This window comes from Ranitomeya imitator, chromosome 5 (genome assembly GCF_032444005.1).
Source record: "Ranitomeya imitator isolate aRanImi1 chromosome 5, aRanImi1.pri, whole genome shotgun sequence".
Lineage (NCBI taxonomy): Eukaryota > Metazoa > Chordata > Amphibia > Anura > Dendrobatidae > Ranitomeya > Ranitomeya imitator.
Window position 1 is genome coordinate 545,904,356 of NC_091286.1, and position 20,493 is coordinate 545,924,848.

At 43.7% G+C, this 20,493-nt stretch overlaps 1 protein-coding gene across 2 annotated transcripts in view; it reads right to left on the minus strand.

Annotated features, from left to right (window-relative positions):
- LOC138638382 (glutathione hydrolase-like YwrD proenzyme) overlaps positions 1 to 20,493 on the minus strand; it is a 104,318-nt gene that overhangs the window by 72,335 nt on the left and 11,490 nt on the right. For both annotated transcript variants that reach the window (XM_069727623.1, XM_069727621.1), the window contains exons 3-5: positions 11,045 to 11,198; positions 5,488 to 5,641; positions 3,737 to 3,943 (exon numbers count right to left, since the gene is read on the minus strand). In XM_069727623.1, coding sequence (XP_069583724.1) covers positions 3,737 to 3,943; positions 5,488 to 5,641; positions 11,045 to 11,198 — 515 coding nt within the window. The remainder of the gene's footprint in view (positions 1 to 3,736; positions 3,944 to 5,487; positions 5,642 to 11,044; positions 11,199 to 20,493) is intronic.

Consider the following 20,493-nt stretch of genomic DNA (forward strand, 5'->3'; position numbering starts at 1 on the left):
ATGAGAGTGTGCAAAAGTATTAAATATGCTAAAAATACAATACAATCAAAGAAAAAAAGAAGATCCATAGTAAATACGAGTTAATGCTGTAGTTTTTTTATTCTACTCAAATGAAGATTTTTGGTACTCACCATAAAATCTCTTTCTTGCAGCCTTTATTGGGGACACCGGAACCATGAATTAAGTCCACTGCAACCTGGAGTCTGACATCAACAATAAACCTTAAAGTGAACCTGTCACCAGGTTTTTCCCATATAAATTAGGGGCAGCACCTGTAAGCCCTGTGTGACAGCATTCTAGAATACTGTCTATATGTTTCCAATGCATATGATGGACTCCGCTGTTATTGATTCGGCGTCTCCTCTCTTCCTGCTTCGTGTGGATGACATGTTCTATGTCATCCACACAGTGTCCTTGGCATCGCGCTCATGCGCAGAGTCCTGCTGAGGACAGAGCAAAGCATGCGTCGGCACTCTTTGTTCTTTCCCCGCGAATGCACATTACACCACTTTGCTCTGATTGTTAGGGTCACTACCTGATGGAAACTGACAACATGGACCTAACCAATGAGTCCAACATCTCAGAAGCCGGCTGATAGACCTGGACTGAGGGAGTAATATACATCTGCAGTTGGTGGCATCCACAATAGTTTTGTCAAACATGGTCCCAAACAGATCAGAACTCTGAAAAGGAAGGGCTGTAAGGAATTTCTTAGCAGCAAGAGCCACCTTCCACCCGCTGACCCACAGAATATGCTAAATAGACACAATATTGATGGTCGAGCAGCTAGACACATTCAAGGACGCTGAACAAAGATACTTGTCAACCCTACCCTAAGAGAACACCTTACCCTAAAAAAAACATGTGGAAGTAAAGGCAGGACACAGGGCAGATCCTGCAGTTTCAAACGCTGACCTCGCCATGGACTCAAAACATCTATCCGAAGGTTTCTTGGTTCTCCATAGTAGTTCACAACAAACAAGGCACCAGAGTATCCACCACCAGAGGAGAGGACCACGTCGCCACCAGCATTGCTGGGAAAAGGTACGATATCTCCATCCATTTATGTCACTGAAAATGCCTGTCTTGATGCTCCCATCCAGTACCCTCACAAAACTCCTAGTGGTTAAACATACATTTAGCTGTATGTCTACCCTTCCTAAAGGACTCTGACTCAGTGGAAGGAGAGGGATCTGCCTCAGTGACCTCTAGGAATACGTTCACTGCCAGTACAAGACTATCAATAACCTCCCTTCTTGATAGATGTCCAAATCTGCGTTGGAACGAGGCTTTGACTTCTGTGGGCAGCAGTATTTAAGAGTAGGGGTACAAGACCGTGACGTAACCCAGAATGATGAACTGATCTATGGTTGCCTGATCGCCTCTGATCGGTTGGGTATGGTGCATTGTAGCTGGAGGGTTTGACTCACTGTGGGCAGCGGTAGACTACCAGGGGCAATAGAGGCCTTGGGCAATTGTTCCACAACAATAACCAAGGTCTGGCAACTCAGCTACAGTATGAGCTAAAGTCAGAGCCCATGCAGCAGGGGTCGCATCCTCCTCAAGGAGCCATGGGGTCCAGCAGAGAAGATGGGAGGTTACAAGCAGGGCAGTACACTATGGCTTGCATTGACAGAAACTTGAACTTACAGGAAATTCAAGCATAGTAGGACAAAAGGACAGGCTAGGCTGTGTGCGGTCTTCTATAGACATCAACATTATCAGAGACAACAGCCTACCCGGTCTAATGATCCGCTGAGGGAAAATGTGGTGAGTCTTCAACAGGATGGTGACTGATAATGCCTGAATTGACCACAGCCGGTGTTCTTGAGGCAATCAACTGGTGCGCAGGGTGGTACAGCTGGTGCAAGCTGAGTGAGAAGCCGTGGAGCAACGTCAGGAACTTGCATAACCCATTGTGGAAAAATACTTGGTAATGCCCAGACAGTAGGAAGTGGAAGGTGTAGGGACTATGATGGGTGGGAGTTTTAATTGGCCAGTGAGCAGGTGGATGCCAGTCATGGAAATTGGATGGCGGCTCGTTGGTGAAGCAGATTGACCAGGAGACGGTCACAGATCGGCTATGACAGCAAAACCGCCAGGAGTGGCCCAGGGAGTGGGCACCCAAGAGAATCTTGTTAGGACCCCATAAAATTGCTGCAATGCTGAAATGACCACAGGGAAGGTAGTACAACACAGGCCTGCAACAAGTGTAATACATAACTGCCTGATGAGGCTTGGTCCTGTGGCATCGGAAAGTTGGGGCTCAATCTTCTGCTCCATGCAATTGTGCCATGCTATCGTGTACAGGTGGGCAGGAGTCAATGGCAAAAGGACCAACCACCTTGTACCTTCAACTACCATATATAGTCAATTGCTCTCAATTTTGGACAGAAATAGGTCCTTGAAAAAAAATGGGCTTTTATTTTAGTTACACAATAAAGGAATCAAATAATTGGTAAATAGTTGAAAAAGTGACAAATTCTGCCATCGGGGTTATTAGCTGATTGCTGGGTCCTGCTCTTGGTATTCCTCGGCAAACACAAATTCTGACTTGGAGACCCAGACAGGTGTTTCTCTTGCAGAAATGATGCATTGGAAATACAGCATCACGTTATTATATAGAAGCCATTTATAGAAGCCAAGAATAACTGTCCTCGCAATGCAAGGATGGCAAAAACAGAAGTTGCTCCTATAAAACTGCTCTCCGTTATGATTTATAGTGAGGAGTCCCAAGCTGGGGACCTGCCTCTAGGTTGTTCATATGCCCTTATAGGTGATATCAACAATGTTAACCTTACTTGACAACACTTTAGAAGGGAAGCAGTCATTAGTTACCGATGTCATTAGTTACCGATGTAAGCTCCTGTGCCCACCTCCTGTGTTGCTTAAGCAGGATTTTCTTCCTCCTCAGGTATGCAGATCTGGAGAAATGAACATTATACATCACTTTCCTGTAGGTCTCTGCATGGTACTCAGCGCGGCTTACCAGGGGCCCGATTATCAGGCTCACAGCAAGCATGGAGGTTTGTCTGTACCAGCCAATCAGACAGCTCAGTGCTGATTAGGGAGAATGATATATTAAGTACGGTATATTTCTGCAGGTACGCCAGGGTGCTGGCTTGTAAAAAACGGATTGTTATGATCCTTATTAAGTGGCACAGAAGTTGATGGCAGCAGGTTAGATCCAGAAAACCTGATGACATGTTCTCTTTAAATGCTATTGCGGAACAAGGCAAAGCTACATCTCAAAAATACAAAACTTCATTATATGGTACGGTACATCATATTCAATAAGTAACCGCTATGTTTGCATTTATGTGTTAGCTGATGGATTTGGAAACCATCTAATATTATAAACTAATCATTAGGCAATAGCACCAGTAAGACACTGCTGGGATCCTCTGTACACAGCGTTCGTTCTAAACTGAAGCCATGACACCGATATGATCAGAGCCGGATTTATTTTCCAAAGCATATAAATAGTCAGGTTACAACTATATAAAGGCGCTGAGGCTACAAGGCTCCTTATTTTGGAAAGGAAAGGTTTCGATTTTTACCATTGAGCACAGAAGGGGTTTTCAATATTATGTTGTGGTCAATCATTCTCTGCGTTTTATAAGGAAATCTTTAGTAATAAGACATTACACACCGTATAGCACTAATGCAGGAATACGTTTCACAAGAAACACAAGTGGAAAAAGGGTTAAAAAACATTATTTAATACCGCCTGTACCTTAAACGTGTTTGCCAGCGATGGGTTTCTGAACAGCTGCCCGTGCTGTGGGGATTGTCCATGGATTAGCAGGTCTGCCCCAAACTTGTTATTGGGAGACTGGAGCTTATGGGCTTTTTCTTTCCACTGAAAAGCTGTCACTTCAGATACAGGACATCCAGACTCCGCTAATTCAACAGCCGGCTGCAGAATTTCTCCAAGGCTCAGCTATTAGTTCATGACATAAGGGAAGGTAGAAGATAAATTCATTTTTTTTCCACCAGCCCCAATTTAGATAATGAACACAGTACCATAACACCAGAGACATTGCCATCAGCAACGAAAGACAAAGCACCCTGTCCCCATTGACAGTACCAGCCAGTCCCTCATTGGTAGTCCCAAGGTGTTATTATTAACATAGCCAGCCGAAGCTCCCCAATGGCATCACTAGCGCGCCCAGACTATCAGCGCCACTGCCAGACAGAGTGCTCCTACTGACAGTGGCAGGGTGCTTTCATAGTGGCGGCAGACTATATACAATGCCAGCCAGGGTGCCCACATCACCGTGGCAAAAAAACACGAAATATCTTGTTCCTTCAGTGTCTCTGCCAACTACCAGAAAGCGACTTCTCTATTCTGGAGGGTGGAGAGGGTGCTATAATATGATTCTGCTTTTTTTCTAACTTTTTACACAAAAGTTTACTTGTACGGTGCAATGAATGCATTGATTGATGTCTCAAAAGGATTATCAATGATCACTGATGAGTTTAAGGCAAAACTGTACCTTTAGACGAAAACTATAGATTGTAGAATGGAATTTTAGTGACAAACTGATAATTGTCTAAGGCCCCTTTCACACATCAGTTTTTTGCCATCAGTCACAATCCGTAGAATTTTGAAAAAACGGATCCTGTGACTGATGCCGCCGGATCCATTTTTTTCTCTCTGTATTGGGGATGGATTGCGACGGATGGCCTCACGTTTCATCGGTCATTCACCAGATCCTACGAAAATTGTTTGTCCGGCGGCTGGAGACGACGGACATAGTTACGTTTTTTGTCTACATCGAAAAAACGGACAGCGACGGATCCGTCGCTGTCCGTGATTTGCTAGAATGGAAGCCTATGGCTCCGGATCTGTCAAATGACGGAATCTGGCGACGGAATCCGTTTTTTTTTAACTGAGCATGCTCCGATCCAATTAGCCAGATCTGCTTGTCGGATCTGTCGAAAAAAAGAATCGGTCGTATCAGTTTTTCACAATATGCGACGGATCCGTCGAGCCAACGGGTTGTGACTGACGGCAAAAAAAACTGATGTGTGAAAGGGGCCTAACACAGTCACAGTGGGCTAATACCAGGAGGGATAATGACCATGTTTAATTCCATGGGAGTTTCCTGTAGACGATATGAATAGTGCAAGACCTCTGGATGGAGTTGGAGCAAATCGATCTGCATAACCCGATCCAGCAGCCATGTCACTGTTGCCATCAGACCACCTCTTACCTAACAGCATCAGCGAATTTTCATTTTATTAGCCAGGCTTTCATGACGTCACATATGCGCCACATTGCAACAGGGCCCCCATCTGATGGCAACTGACGTGACCACTCGGCTGAATCCAGGAAATACACATTCATCATCCCTAACCCCGGCATTGGATTCAGAGAACACCTGCTGAATACAGAGACATACCACCACCATCTGCAGTGGCGGAGCTCCTCACATCTGCATTTATGTATTTCATATTACATGAGATACAATTGTAGATTACCTGCTTACTCCCAAACAGAGTAACAGTGTCGACCCAGGCAGCGGCGGCCCCCGGCACTGTAACACAGTGAGCGTGGGTGGGAGGCAGCGGCTTTTCCTCATCAAACCCTTGTTGTTTCAACAACTCCAAACTCAGTGCTGTCGGACACCGGCCGCTGCAGAGGGAATATATACATGTCTGATTTGGTAGATATGACAAATACATTCTAATATTCAAAGCATATCCTTTAGGTTACATGTCAAATAGGCATTTTTGGGGGGGCGTGATTTATCTTTTTAAAAATAGTTTTTTGCTTTTTCATCACTGTATACCAAGAGACAAGAGCTTTCTTTTCCCCCTTCGATGAGTCTTTAATGCCACCATTTCGGAGTGAACAAATTGAATTACTCTGGGCAGCATGAAAAAATAAAAGAAATGCCACAAAAGTTTTATTTTTCCTTTTTAAAGCAGGGGGAGAGGAGAGTATTTATTGCAGAATGCAACCTAAACGAAAAGTGAACTTGTATGGGTTGTTACAGCAAAGGAGATAACGAAGTTATATAGAATATAGATTTTACTACTTTTGCAAAGCAATACACTTTTTTATAAACGTATATAAATATAATTTTTGGGAGAGTCTCTGCACAGGGGACAGAGCATATACACACACTATTGCCCCTGTGCCTCACACATACAGTCATGGCCAAAAGTTTTGAGAATGACACCAAAATTATATTTTCACATGATCTGCTGCCCTGTAGTTTTTATTAGTGTTTGTCTGATGTTTATATCACATACAGAAATATAATTGCAATCATATTATGAGTACCAATAGGTTATATTGACAGTTAGAATGAGTTAATGCAGCAAGTCAATATTTGCAGTGTTGACCCTTCTTCTTCAAGACCTCTGCAATTCTCCCTGGCATGCTCTCAATCAACTTCTGGACCAAATCCTGACTGATAGCAGTCCATTCTTGCATAATCAATGCTTGCATTTTGCCAGAATTTGTTGGTTTTTGTTTGTCCACCCGTCTCTTGATGATTGACCACAAGTTCTCAATGGGATTAAGATCTGGGGAGTTTCCAGGCCATGGACCCAAAATCTCTATGTTTTGTTCCATGAGCCATTTAGTTATCACCTTTGCTTTATGGCAAGGTGCTCCATCATGCTGGAAAATGCATTGTTGGGCACAAAACTGCTCCTGGACGGTTGGGAGAAGTTCCTCTTGGAGGACATTCTGGTACCATTCTTTATTCATGGCTGTGTTTTTAGGCAAGACTGTGAGTGAGCCGATTCCCTTGGCTGAGAAGCAATCCCACACATGAATGGTTTCAGGATGCTTTACAGTTGGCATGAGACAAGACTGGTGGTAGCGCTCACCTCTTCTTCTCCGAATAAGCTGTTTTCCAGATGTCCCAAACTATTGAAAAGGGGATTCATGAGAGAAAATTACTTTGCCCAGTCCTCAGCAGTCCACTCCCTGTACCTTTTGCAGAATATCAGTCGGTCCCTGATGTTTTTTCTGGAGAGAAGTGGCTTCTTTGCTGCCCTCCTTGAAACCAGGCCTTGCTCAAAGAGTCTCCGCCTCACAGTGCGTGCAGAAGCACTCACACCAGCCTGCTGCCATTCCTGAGCAAGCTCGGCACTGCTGGTAGTCCGATCCCGCAGCTGAAACAGTTTTAAGATACGGTCCTGGCGCTTGCTGGTCTTTCTTGGGCGCCCTGGAGCCTTTTTGACAACAATGGAAGCTCTCTCCTTGAAGTTCTTGATGATGCGATAGATTGTTGACTGAGGTGCAATCTTTGTAGCTGCGATACTCTTCCCTGTTAGGCCATTTTTGTGCAGTGCAATGATGGCTGCACGTGTTTCTTTAGAGATAACCATGGTTAACTGAAGAGAAACAATGATACCAAGCACCAGCCTTCTTTTAAAGTGTCCAGTGATGTCATTCTTACTTAATCATGACTGATTGATCGCCAGCCCTGTCCTCATCAACACCCACACCTGTGTTAATGGATCAATCACTAAAACGATGTTAGCTGCTCCTTTTAAGGCAGGACTGCAATGATGTTGAAATGTGTTTTGGGGTTAAAGTTCATTTTCTGGGCAAATATTGACTTTGCAAGTACAGTAATTGCTGTTAAGCTGATCACTCTGACATTCAGGAGTATATGCAAATTGCCATTAGAAAAAATGAAGCAGTAGACTTTGGAAAAATTAATATTTGTCTCATTCTCAAAATTTTTGTCCATGACTGTACACACTCTATTGCCCCTATGCCAGCATTGTGCGTTGGTCATACAGGAAATGCATGTAAAGAAGCTGCGGAGACACCATCACGTGTTTCTCGACGCAAGCAGTGAATAGCCAGGCCTTTCCCCGGGAAGGAACAACCACGGGAAGGGCAGCATCCTATGAAGGAAAGGCACCTATGCCAAGCATAGTATCCATCCACAGACAGCTGTTTCGGGGTTTTTGCCCCTCATCAGTGTGGAGTAGGAATCTGGCTATTAGGAGCAGTGCCTAGTAAAAAGGCTATAAAGGCACAGATGATTGGCCTCGGGGAGACCAAAACATCCAACACCGCGGAGACACCATCACGTGTTTCTCAACGCAGTGATTCCAGAACACTGCCCCCATCCCTTATGGGAAATATGCAGATGCATGTAAAGAAGCTGCGGAGACACCATCACGTGTTTCTCGACGCAAGCAGTGAATAGCCAGGCCTTTCCCCGGGAAGGAACAACCACGGGAAGGGCAGCATCCTATGAAGGAAAGCCACCTATGCCAAGCATGGTATCCATCCACAGACAGCTGTTTCGGGGTTTTTGCCCCTCATCAGTGTGGAGTAGGAATCTGGCTATTAGGAGCAGTGCCTAGTAAAAAGGCTATAAAGGCACAGATGATTGGCCTCGGGGAGACCAAAACATCCAACACCGCGGAGACACCATCACGTGTTTCTCAACGCAGTGATTCCAGAACACTGCCCCCATCCCTTATGGGAAATATGCAGATGCATGTAAAGAAGCTGCGGAGACACCATCACGTGTTTCTCGACGCAAGCAGTGAATAGCCAGGCCTTTCCCCGGGAAGGAACAACCACGGGAAGGGCAGCATCCTATGAAGGAAAGCCACCTATGCATCTGCATATTTCCCATAAGGGATGGGGGCAGTGTTCTGGAATCACTGCATTGAGAAACACGTGATGGTGTCTCCGCGGTGTTGGATGTTTTGGTCTCCCCGAGGCCAATCATCTGTGCCTTTATGGTCATACAGGAAAGGCAGCTGAGCAGTGGCTTCTACTTGCTTGGCTCTGCTGCGTGAACTAATAGATGTGGGAATATTTCTGCTCTTGCAATCATCCCAGATTCTCCCAGTTTAAGAGTAATGCTTTTATTTCTGGGCAAGACAGATTACAATTCCTTTTCTTCATCCACATTCTGAGAAGCCCTGGGAAGAAATCCTATTTTCTAAACGCATGATACCCTTCATCCATTTAATGTGGCTGCATCAACTCTGAAGCCCCGTGTATATGCACAGCCAAGAACTTCTTAATTTTCTTAAAAATCTTGGCTTCTTTTTGAATGCTCCTGAAGAAGCCTAAATGGTGAAACGGAGTCAGGCCAAGAGTGTATTGATCCTCTGATTTTGTATTTTATTATACATACATTTTAAAGTACATTTGAAGCAAGTGTCGAAGCAAAATAACATTATGTCACTATTAATGTACCTGTCCTCAATTTCATTACGGAAATACCAACTTTGTATGAAATGTGACAGCACGAATGACAGCTGGGGACTGGCAACAATTAAAGAAGCGCTGTTTATTCTGCAGTGGGACTGTGATCTAAAATGGGATAAAAAAAATGGAGGATACCGTGTTTCATGGTTTTCATAGGCCACAATCACCCCAGGTGAAAATCCGGCAGATTATCTGTCCAGATGTCAGGGAGGATGGTCGCTAGTTACATAAAGTAGGTAAATTGATCAATTTTAAATTCACGCCATGACAATTCTTAACGCATAGGGTGAAATTTGTGGCAAATGTACAAGAATATTTATAATTAGCGGATTGTATGCAAGTTTGCAATGAAATTGCATCGATATCCACAACAGATTCTTTCTGCCTCAAGTGGACATAACCATTGAGGTGTGATAAATGCAAGTCCTCAATATAAAATAGGACGTGCTGACGAAACGGAGACAAAATCTTTGGCGTCAGTTTGATTCCCATTGAACTAAATAGTAGAAGAGTTTAGTTTTAGCCAATTTGTAATCAATGTTCTCATAATGCAACAGACATGTAACAGCAAGAAAAGGCGATAAGAATCGATGGCCTGTGTGGCATATGCTAGGAGAGCAAAGCACCAAGCTGAATAATTCGGAGGTATAGAGTTCAAGCAGATACTTCGTTTTTTTAGTAGTAGTCCTAGCTCTACAAGGCAGCATCATGTCACCCAATATTTAAAGATATTTCAAATGACAGGGTTGTTCCAGATATTTCTTACTCCAGGGCAGGACCAGCATATACCGCTGAAAACGCAATGCTAATGTCCAGGCGTGTAACCAGTCACGCAGCATTAGCCACCCAAGGCAGCATTTCAGCCGGTTGTGGTCAGCTGTCTATGTAGTCTGAAGGCTATGCTGACATTATGCTTTTTACCCACATCAGTGGCTCTGTTGGGGCTTCCATCTGAAGCCCCGAAAGATGAGATTCAAGTGCAACTTTATGGTCCATCTGTCCTCCATTTCATCAGTATGCGTCTTCTTGAGGTGAGCACAAAAGCTTTTGTGCCCTCCTCAAGAAGGTGCACATTGCCAAAGCAGAGGCTAGATAGAGCACAAAATGATCAATCTGCTTCATTAAAGTCAATGACCCCATTGGTTTTGTCCCTTAATCCCCCTTTTTGTGAACCTTCCTAAAGGAGGGATGTAACAGAAGAGTTCTGATGTTGGGATACAACAGTTCGTGCTTTAAAGGGGTGGTCTTTTTTTTTTTTTTAAAAAATCCATATCCATTTACATGTCTTTTGAAGACTAAACAAATATTGGGCATTCGAGGTTTAGACTATTCATCATCCTGATAAAGAGCAGCTATAAGTGGACCTGGAATGCAGCTAATTTATATAGTACTTTATTTCTGCAATGATAGTGCTACAGGAAAATGGCACATCTGCTGCCATGGTTCCCCACGTATTACAGCTGGGTCTATGAGTAGTAGGGGCATCTCCTGATTGTTTTATTGTCAAGAAACATTTCTAAGAAAAAAAGATTGTTGAAAGGAAACAATGCATTGAAAGAAAAAAAATAAAAATTTTACAAGCAGTTATGCGTTCAGTTATTGTAACAGCAAAGCTGTGGCAAGTGGTATTTTATGATGAGTGAAAAGCAACTAGAGGAAGTTTGATAAAGCGTTTTCTTCTTAATACAAGACATGTGATTTGCAGATGGTTACAAGTAAATACATTTATTTCCTGAATCCTTTATGAAAGTATGTGATATGTCCGAAATCTCCAATTCAAAATCAAATACAAGTTTAAATTGGTCGCACATAGAGATACTGATGCATCCATACCTCCCATTCAGGCCATAGACTTTCTTAGTTTCTGCTTTATAAAACAAACAGAAGCAATCCCCACCGATCCCTGTGCTGGTGGGTTCAGTGACATTAAGGGCAGCCGCGACGGCCACCGCAGCATCAGCCGCATTCCCACCTTTCTTCAGAATATCTGCAAATAAAGACAGCAAAACTTAATTGCTAACACCACATTACAGTAACGGGGACGCATGATGTATAGAGAAGGCACATACTGAATAGATGACTCAGTGTTCACTGTCACTCATTTCATGCCAAGAAACAAATAAGCAAAACTTTTCTGGTCGGTCTCCAGTACTGCGCTGACCTTTGTAAGAGCAAATATAGTGATATCAATCTAATCAGCATGTATGAGGCCACAGGAGATAGCTGCGGGAGCACCAGCTGCTTTATACCGAATGGCATTATTTCCTTAGACACAAAGTAGTACATTCTCGGGAAGTACAACACAATACAACATGTGTTACATGTACCAACTGTACTCGAGCATCCCTATTAACTGTGAGGGTACATGCCCACGATCCAGAGTTGCTGTGGGTTTGACGCTTCATACTTATGCAGTGTCCAACCCGCAGCGGCCAGTTGTTATAGCATAGTGGATGGTATTTCAAGAGATTCCATGCCCACCATGCGTCCACAGATGCCTGTGGATCATCTGTGGAGACTGACATGCGGCTTTTCTTTCCAGACTGCAGCGTGTCAATTTCTCTAGTGGAGACGTGAGTCTCCACAGGAGAAAACTCACCCATACAATGTATTGGACGCAATGAATCCGCACGGTTCAGTGAGCACATGCGGAGTCACATGCATTCAATAGACGGCAGTGCTTTTGAATCCACACGGTTCAGTGAGGACATGCGGTGTCACATGCATTCAATAGACGGCAGTGCTTTGGACACAGCACACATGCACAGCGTCCAAAGCGCTACTTCTGGATCGAGTGCATCCTGCCCGAGTGGTGCAAAATTTGTGTTCACTTTCCAAAGTTATGAATGTGATAATAATTTCATGAGACATATGTGATCGAGTCATAAGGTTAATGTACGGGCAACCTGCAGTCTGTCTATCATATTTCCAGTACATGTTTGTTGTGTAGTTCACTTTCCTGATACTGACCTTTAATACATTCCCATTCCTGTGACATGTAATGGTAAACTTGATGACTTTTTTGGGTAGACAGAAACTAACAGTCAAAACGACAAAGGGACTGGACCTTTCAGATTGAAAGGTTAAAGGGAAACTGTCACCACACCACTGCTACCACAAGAGCAGCGTAATGTAGGGACAGAGTCCTTGATTCCAGCGATGTATTACTCACTTCACTGGTTGCTGCAATTTTGATAAAACCACTGTTTTCTCTGATGCAGATCCCCCAGTTCTCTGAATGCTGAACTCTGTATACAGTAACTCCCGTACACACCACTGATTGGCAGCTTTCTGCCTATGCATATTGTGCACAGAAGGCTGCCAATCAGTGACAGATTCCCTATAATGCTGCCCTGACCACTGCCTGCAAGAGATGGAGAAATGACCCCTGATAAAAAGGATAATTTTAACTTAGAAACACTGTCGCATTATGGGAAGGGGAGGGAACACTTCTTAGCAAAAGTTTCAGCTCAGGTATGACAATGCCTCCTAGATCGCCTCTCCTAGCTAAGCTTGATTAATAGGTTGCTCCCTATTTGATTTGAGGTAATAATTTACCCAAATGTGAAACAGCCCCATATACCATGGAACATAGATTAAAAAAACATCATTGATTTATATCACCCACTAGTGTATTATGTTGCTCAATTTATTAATTCTTTAATACACAGAATTGGTCACATATATAAATAAAACAGTTATTTTTAAGGTGACATCTATGAAACTTGATACGTGCCAGAATATCATATAATCTGGTTTATTGGACAATAAAAAATAATATTTAATCTGCTTGTGCAAAGGTAGTTAAAACTTCAGGAAGGTGCCAAATAAAATGTTGACAAAATATCTGATGATATAACTTGGTTATTAAGTAGAACAATGTTCGAAGCCTAGAATCTGGAGATATGTATCATTGAGGTTGGTAGCTTCAGTGATGCAAACCCGGGACACCAGGCTCCAGCACGCATAGTGCTGAGAGAATTAATAGGGCGTATCAGAGATGGGTTTACGAGAATTCAAAGACATGGGTAGGAATTAATGCTCACATATCCTCACCCCATGGGCATGTTATGGCAGGTAAAAAGGAGACCAGTTGTGTCATTCAGTGTTTGTGTATGTAGGTGTGTAGGCCTCCAGTATTGCTTGTGTTTGCTAATGGACTCAAGAGTTGGACACTAACCTGAGCAGGCGATCCCACACTACTGTGTGAACTATTAACTTTCTGTGGTCAATCTGTACCAGTAGACTGTCTTTTTTTTGGTTATGCTGAGTGGTTTATGAAGTTTTAATAAACCAACCTGGACATTTTACTGAAACCGCTTCCTGTGCCTACCTCAACCGCAGCTGAGTGAGCAGAAACCCTACAATTAGTGCTAGAAGCACAGACATGAATCCCGAGGGGCAGTGTGATTGCCACAGAGATGCTGCAAGTCCTGGGTAAAAGCAACTGCACGAGTGAGAGCTAACAACATGGAGGAATTGATAAAGCAACTGGTGCAGCCTAACCTCCAGCAGCAACAGCTATGGTAGCAGCAGAAACAACAGATGCAGCAGCAGTACAGGCAGCAGATAGAATTGCTAGCTGAGGCAATTCATGGTTGGGAAACCGCCCTGCCCCCAAGTCAAGGTGATGACTCACATGTGAGGAAGACGGTAAGGTGGGCCTTGCAAGAGATGACTCCAGGTGATGACGCCAAGGTTATCCTGATGGTTTTTGAAAGGGGACAGAACAGAAGAAATTGCCTCAGAGGCAGTGGGCGGAGGTTCGAGTGCCATATCTAAGAGGGGAAAAGCAGAAGGCCTATTATAACCTGGCCTTGCAGGACTCAGAGTACACCAAGTTGAAAACTGAGATCTTGTGGCGCTTACGAGTCACTGTTAGGGCACAATGGGTGCACCATTGGGCCTATTGCGGTGACAAACCTCCCCAGTCCCAAATCTTTGACCTCCTACACCTGGTCCAAAAGTGGTTGCAACCTGAATCTTCCTCCCCAGCACAGATGGTGGAGAGGGTTGTCACTCAGGTTCAGACACTCCCATCTGAGATGGATGCAATTCTTGGAAGCCCAGGGAGATCCCCCGAATGCCAATGACCTGGTGGGCAGGTACCAGGATAGTTCCTGGGGGAAGTAAAGTGTCTTAGCATCTCTGTACTGGGGCTCTCAAAGGGGAACTAGAGCCACATCTGGAGGCTGTCCAAGAGCCCAGGAGGATTCTGAGTTGTTGCTAAAGGCCCCATCCAATAACGTGATTTGTTGGAGGTGTCACATCCTAAGTCACATAGCTACCCTTTGCCCACCAAGCCAATGGACTGCAGAATAGGACGATGGTGCTCAATGTTAACTTTAGTGAGGGCCACAGTTGCTCATCGGCTGATTCCTGGGAAGATGGTGGTGTTCGCAGTATCCATGGGGATGCTAAAGAGAACTCTATGGTCCGAGTGGTCATAGACACAAACTGTAGCACCAAGTCCTATGAGGTTGGCAAAGTCAAGGATCTAACACCCTTTTATAATAGGGAAGGGCATTTCTTTATTCTGGGACTTGAGGGGAAAAGAGGGGTCGCCTAGTTGCTCGGATGACAGCCAGGTCACTCCTAACGAAACCTTGTCGCAGGCTGCAACAGACTGTTTTGCTTTTTGTGTGCTTGTCGGTTGTTGAGGTAACATCCTCAGAGCCCCACATACCTGAGCTGGAGAAGTCCAGAGGAAACTTTGGAACCACCCAGCTCAGAAATTTAACTCTAAAAGGGGAATTTGATAACGTAATTGTACTTAAAAAAATAAAGAGAAATGAGGTGGCACTCACCCGATATTGCTATACGAGAATGTCCTTTATTCAGAGCATACACTCACAGACATGTAGCGGAGAGGCGGCTTGGTGAATTTTTTTGGGGATGACGATATAGAATGGCCTCCACATCTTTTATAACCAAATCCTGGAATAAGTCTACAACATTTCCTGGAGAGATGGGGGGCATAAACGTTGATTTTGTGCCTCCTTTAAAGGGTTCGATATTAGGGGTGGCTTCAGCAATTATTTTCAAATCCGGCATTATAGTAGTTGGTTCATTCAGATTAGCAAGGAGCCATGCATCTTCAATGCCTATTTTCTGAAGAGAAATTATCCCCCTAAAATACTGTCAACAGCTGAAAGCAGAGTTAGAAAATTAGCGCAGGAGGATTTGCTCAAAAATCGCAAAAAAATTAAACACCCCCCTAGTAGTAGTGGTAATGATAAGTTTGTATTCACATTTATGCATAGCCCGATGAATAAAGCAATTTATGCGGCTATACAAAAAAACTGGCATATTTTGCAGTCAGATAGGGATTTATCATCTCTGACAAAGGATCATCCCATTTTTGCTTACAAACGTACTAAAAATTTGGGGGACCTCCTCGTAAAAAATCGTCTGACAGCTAACGATAACTCTAATTGGCTGAGGGAACTGCAACCTGTGGGTAACCACAAATGTGGAAGTTGCAGTTTCTGCCAGTTTAGACTTTTGGATAATCCAATTCGTATTGGTTCCATCTGTCATACAGTCCGTCAATTGATAACATGTAGATCACAATTTGTGGTTTATTTAATTATGTGCCCATGCCAATTTTTCTATATTGGCAAGACCATCCGCCCATTGTTCCATAGATTTAGAGAACACTATAACTCGGTCACTTCTGGGAAGGGCTGCCCTCGCTTCATAAAACATATGCGTGATATGCACGGTGCAGACCCAAAAGTCTTGCGCTTTGCAGGTCTGGAAGTTGTAAAAAATCCTCCAAATGGGGGAGATCGTGGAAAGATACTGTTACAACGTGAAGCGAGGTGGATCATTGAAACAAATGTGCAAGGCGCAATAGGATTGAATGACAAACTCGATATGTCTATTTTCCTTTAAGAATCATAATTATTGTAATGGTAATACGTATAATATGTATATAAAAAATCTTCTTTTGTTTTGCTTATCAACATAAGTTGGTGCTTGTACCTTAATGTGTTTTTAATGGCATCACCTGTTTACGTCAAGATGTTTAGTCTCCTATATAGGATGTGACGTTCTTAATTCACGCACCTGGACCCGTTGAAACGCGCGCAGGCGCGAAACGGCCGTCGTCCTCTTGCCTCCCCTTGCACTCCTCTCTTCACCAAGCCGCCTCTCCGCTACATGTCTGTGAGTGTATGCTCTGAATAAAGGACATTCTCGTATAGCAATATCGGGTGAGTGCCACCTCATTTCTCTTTATTTTTTTGGATTTACATTGCTATGGATGTTGAGCACCACCCTAAAGCTATGGATTAACGCATGCCGCAGCGGTTCTAATTTGAGTCCACCTGGTCCGTATTTCAACGCCAGTTATTTGAGATTTGGGCAAACTCCACGTTACATCTTATCTGTGGAGGAAACACCTGGTGCCATTCTATCGCTATTGTTGTAATTGTACTTAATGGTGTTGCTGAAGAGCGGGGACTTGACACCCTATATACTTATTTTTCTGTAAATGGAGAGTTATTATATCGGGTCACCAAGCAGAGAGGTGAGGTACCATAATTGAACTGTTATTGGTGCCAAGGTCATACAAACGCAAGGTGTTAGACATGGTCCATATGCATGTGTAGGTGGTCATTTGAGGGTACAATAAACCCAAAAATGGATCCTCCAGAGGTTCTACTGGCCCGGTGGTCACCAAGAAATCCTGAATTATTGTAGATCCTGTCCCACCTACCAGATGACCTTCCCAGTGGCTCACTTCCTTAGCAAATTAGTGCCGTTGACCTTCATTAATCTCCCCTTTGATCGCATAGCCATAGATCTAGTGGGGGCCTTGGTATAGTCCTTGCAAAACATCAGTATATTCTGGTGGTCCTAACTATGCTACTCATTACCAACAGGCCATTCCAGAATGAAATTCCTCCACTAAGTGTATAGCTCGGGAGTTGGTCCATATCTTTTCCAGAACTGGGTTGCTCAAGGAGATCCTAACAGACCAAGGAACTACATTCATGTCAAATGTGGTGAGAGAGTTGTGCAAAACTCTGTAAATCACACAACTCAGGACTTCAGTTTACCATCTACAGACGGATGATTTGGTGGAGAGGTTTAAAAAAAATTTTGAAGGCCATGTCGAAGAAAGTCGTAGAGAAATACGCCCAATACTGGGACTGTCTACTGCCGTACCTTTTGTACTCCATAAGAGAAGTCCCACAGGCCTCTACTGGTTTCTCCCCTTCTGAACTGCTGTATGGCCGAAACCCTCGTGGACTCCTGGATGTAGCAAAAGAGACTTTGGAATCTACACCATACAGGAGTGTAATCGAGCATGTGGCCCAGATTCAAGAGAGAATTGCCCAGGGTACCTGTAAAATAGTTGAAAAGGTTGGTCACACCAACTATAAAGTCCAGCAACAAGGGAGAAAGGCAGGTGCAACAACTCAACCTGATTCAGCCATGGCGAGATAGGGAACCCATGGAAGCTCCGTGTTTGGTGGCTAAGTCTGAAGTCAATGTGAAAGAGGTCAAGGTGTTGTCGTTGTCATGGACCCAAATGCAGCAGTGCCGAGAATTGCTACATGGAACAGAGATCTGTTCTCAGAATTACCAGGTTGTATGCAGATCATAGATCTCATGGAGCCTCATGTTCGGGTGAACTTAAGGTATTGGATCCCAGAAGCACGCTGAGAGGTAATCTCAAAAGAGGTGAAGAGGATGGTGAGACGGGAAGTCATTAAAGAGTCTAGGAGTGGTTGGTCCAGTCCCGTAGTCTTAGTGCCAAAATCAGATGGCGGGTTTACAATTAATATAGGAAGCTCAATGAGTAGGGACGAGTGAGCGCTAAACTGCTCGGGTGCTCGTTGCTCGAACTGAGCAATTCCTAATACTCACATGCTCATTTCGAGTAACGAGTATAATGGGAGTCAAAGGGAATGCCGAGATTTTTTCCGGCAGATCCTACAAAGAGGTCTGGGGGGCTGTGAAAATGTTCAAATGGATGGGAAAAGTGCTGTATAGAAGGAAAGCAGAATTGGAAACACCCCTGGAAGCATCTCTGACTCCCACGTCGCTGTGGAGAACAATGGTATCACACTTTTACTCCACTTTAAGAAGTGACAATAAAACATTCCAAATGTTAAGAAACATTTTTTCTGTATAATGACTTGTATATAACGCAAAAAAAATATTTTTTTTTACAAAACTAAACTTAAGCAAACCAAAATTTGTTTTTTTTTTATTTAAAAAAAATAGGAAATTTCAGTTGAATTTATAAAGGAAGAACTGCCAAAAATTAGGGACTCAGATGCACCCTGTATTAGACGTAAAAGAGGGCCTCATACACATTCTGTTCAAATTGTCATGTATTGGTATGCCTACTCGTAAAGGCTATGCACTTTTCAGGGTTAAGCACCAGGAAATGTACTCCAGACCCTGGAATAGTCTATGGGTAAGCAATATAATACCGATTAGTGTATGTACACAACTTATGCAGTGTCAAAATTGCAGCAGTCAGATGTTATAGCATAGTGGATGGGCTTTCTATAAATTCCATGTCCACTATGCGTGCATAGTCGCCAGCGGATCACCTGTGGAAGCTGACATGCGGTATGTCCTTCAGATCCGCAGCATGTCAATTTCTCTTGCGGAGACGAGAGTCTCCACAACAGAGATTTCATCAATAGAATGTTTTGGATGCGTTAAGTCCGCATGGTTGTGAACACATGTGGATTTAACTGCGTTCAATAGAATGCATTATTTTGGAAGCAGTGAAAATGCGCAGCGCCCAAAGTGCTTCTACTTCCAGATAGTGGGCACATAGCCTTAAACAACCCCATGTCATCAGGTTTCCTCCACTGAACTTGACATTTCCTTCAATTTCTTAAACCGTTAGCCCCCTTTTCCCTTGTTTCATTCAGACCAATTTGCACATATCAGAGCCTAGTCTATTGAATTTCGTGCCATTGCTCCAAATCACCCATTTCAAATCTTTAACTGTCCACTTTTTGTACTTGTTTGCACACTCAAACTGACGGTTCTTATGACAATATTTAAGTTGAGGCTTCTTCACCTTTTTTCGGGCCACCATTCCAGACTTCTGTAATGTGCATTGCATGGTGCTTGCATCAATGTCTGTTAACCCCTTACCGGCATCGGACGTACTATACCGTCCGATGCCGGCTCCCCTGCTTTGATGCAGGGCTCCGCGGTGAGCCCGCACCAAAGCCGGGACATGTCAGCTGTTTTGAACAGCTGACATGTGCCCGTAATAGGCGCGGGCAGAATCGCGATCTGACCGCACCTATTAACTAGTTAAATGCCGCTGTCAAACGCAGACAGCGGCATTTAACTACCGCTTCCGGCCGGGCGGCCGGAAATGACGTCATCGCCGACCCCGTCACATGATCGGGGGTCGGCGATGCTTGTGAATGGTAACCATAGAGGTCCTCGAGACCTCTATGGTTACTGATTGCCCGTCGCTGTGAGCGCCACCCTGTGGTCGGCGCTCACAGCACACGTGCAATTCTGCTACATAGCAGCGATCAGCAGATCGCTGCTATGTAGCAGAGCCGATCGGGTTGTGCCTGCTTCTAGCCTCTCATGGAGGCTATTGAAGCATGGCAAAAGTTAAAAAAAAAAGTTTAAAAAAATGTGAAAAAAATAAAAAATACATAAAAGTTTAAATCACCCCCCTTTCGCCCCAATCAAAATAAATCAATAAAAAAAATATCAAATCTACGCATATTTGGTATCGCCGCGCTCAGAATCGCCCGATGTATCAAATAAAAAAAAGTATTAACCTGATCGCTAAACAGCGTAGCGGGAAAAAAACTCGAAACGCCAGAATTACGTTTTTTTGGTCGCCGCGACATTGCATTAAAATGCAATAACGGGCGATCAAAAGAACGTATCTGCACCGAAATGCTATCATTAAAAACGTCATCTCGGCACGCAAAAAATAAGCCCTCAACCGATCCCAGATGATGAAAAATGGAGACGCTACGAGTATCGGAAAATGGCGCAATTTTTTTTTTTTTTTTTTTTTTTTTAGCAAAGTTTGGAATTTTTTTTCACCACTTAGATAAAAAATAACCTAGTCATGTTTGGTGTCTATGAACTCGTAATGACCTGGAGAATCATAATGGCAGGTCATTTTTAGCATTTAGTGAACCTAGCAAAAAAGCCAAACAAAAAACCAATGTGGGATTGCACTTTTTTTGCAATTTCACCGCACTTGGAATTTGTTTCCCGTTTTCTAGTACACGACATGCTAAAACCAATGATGTCGTTCAAAA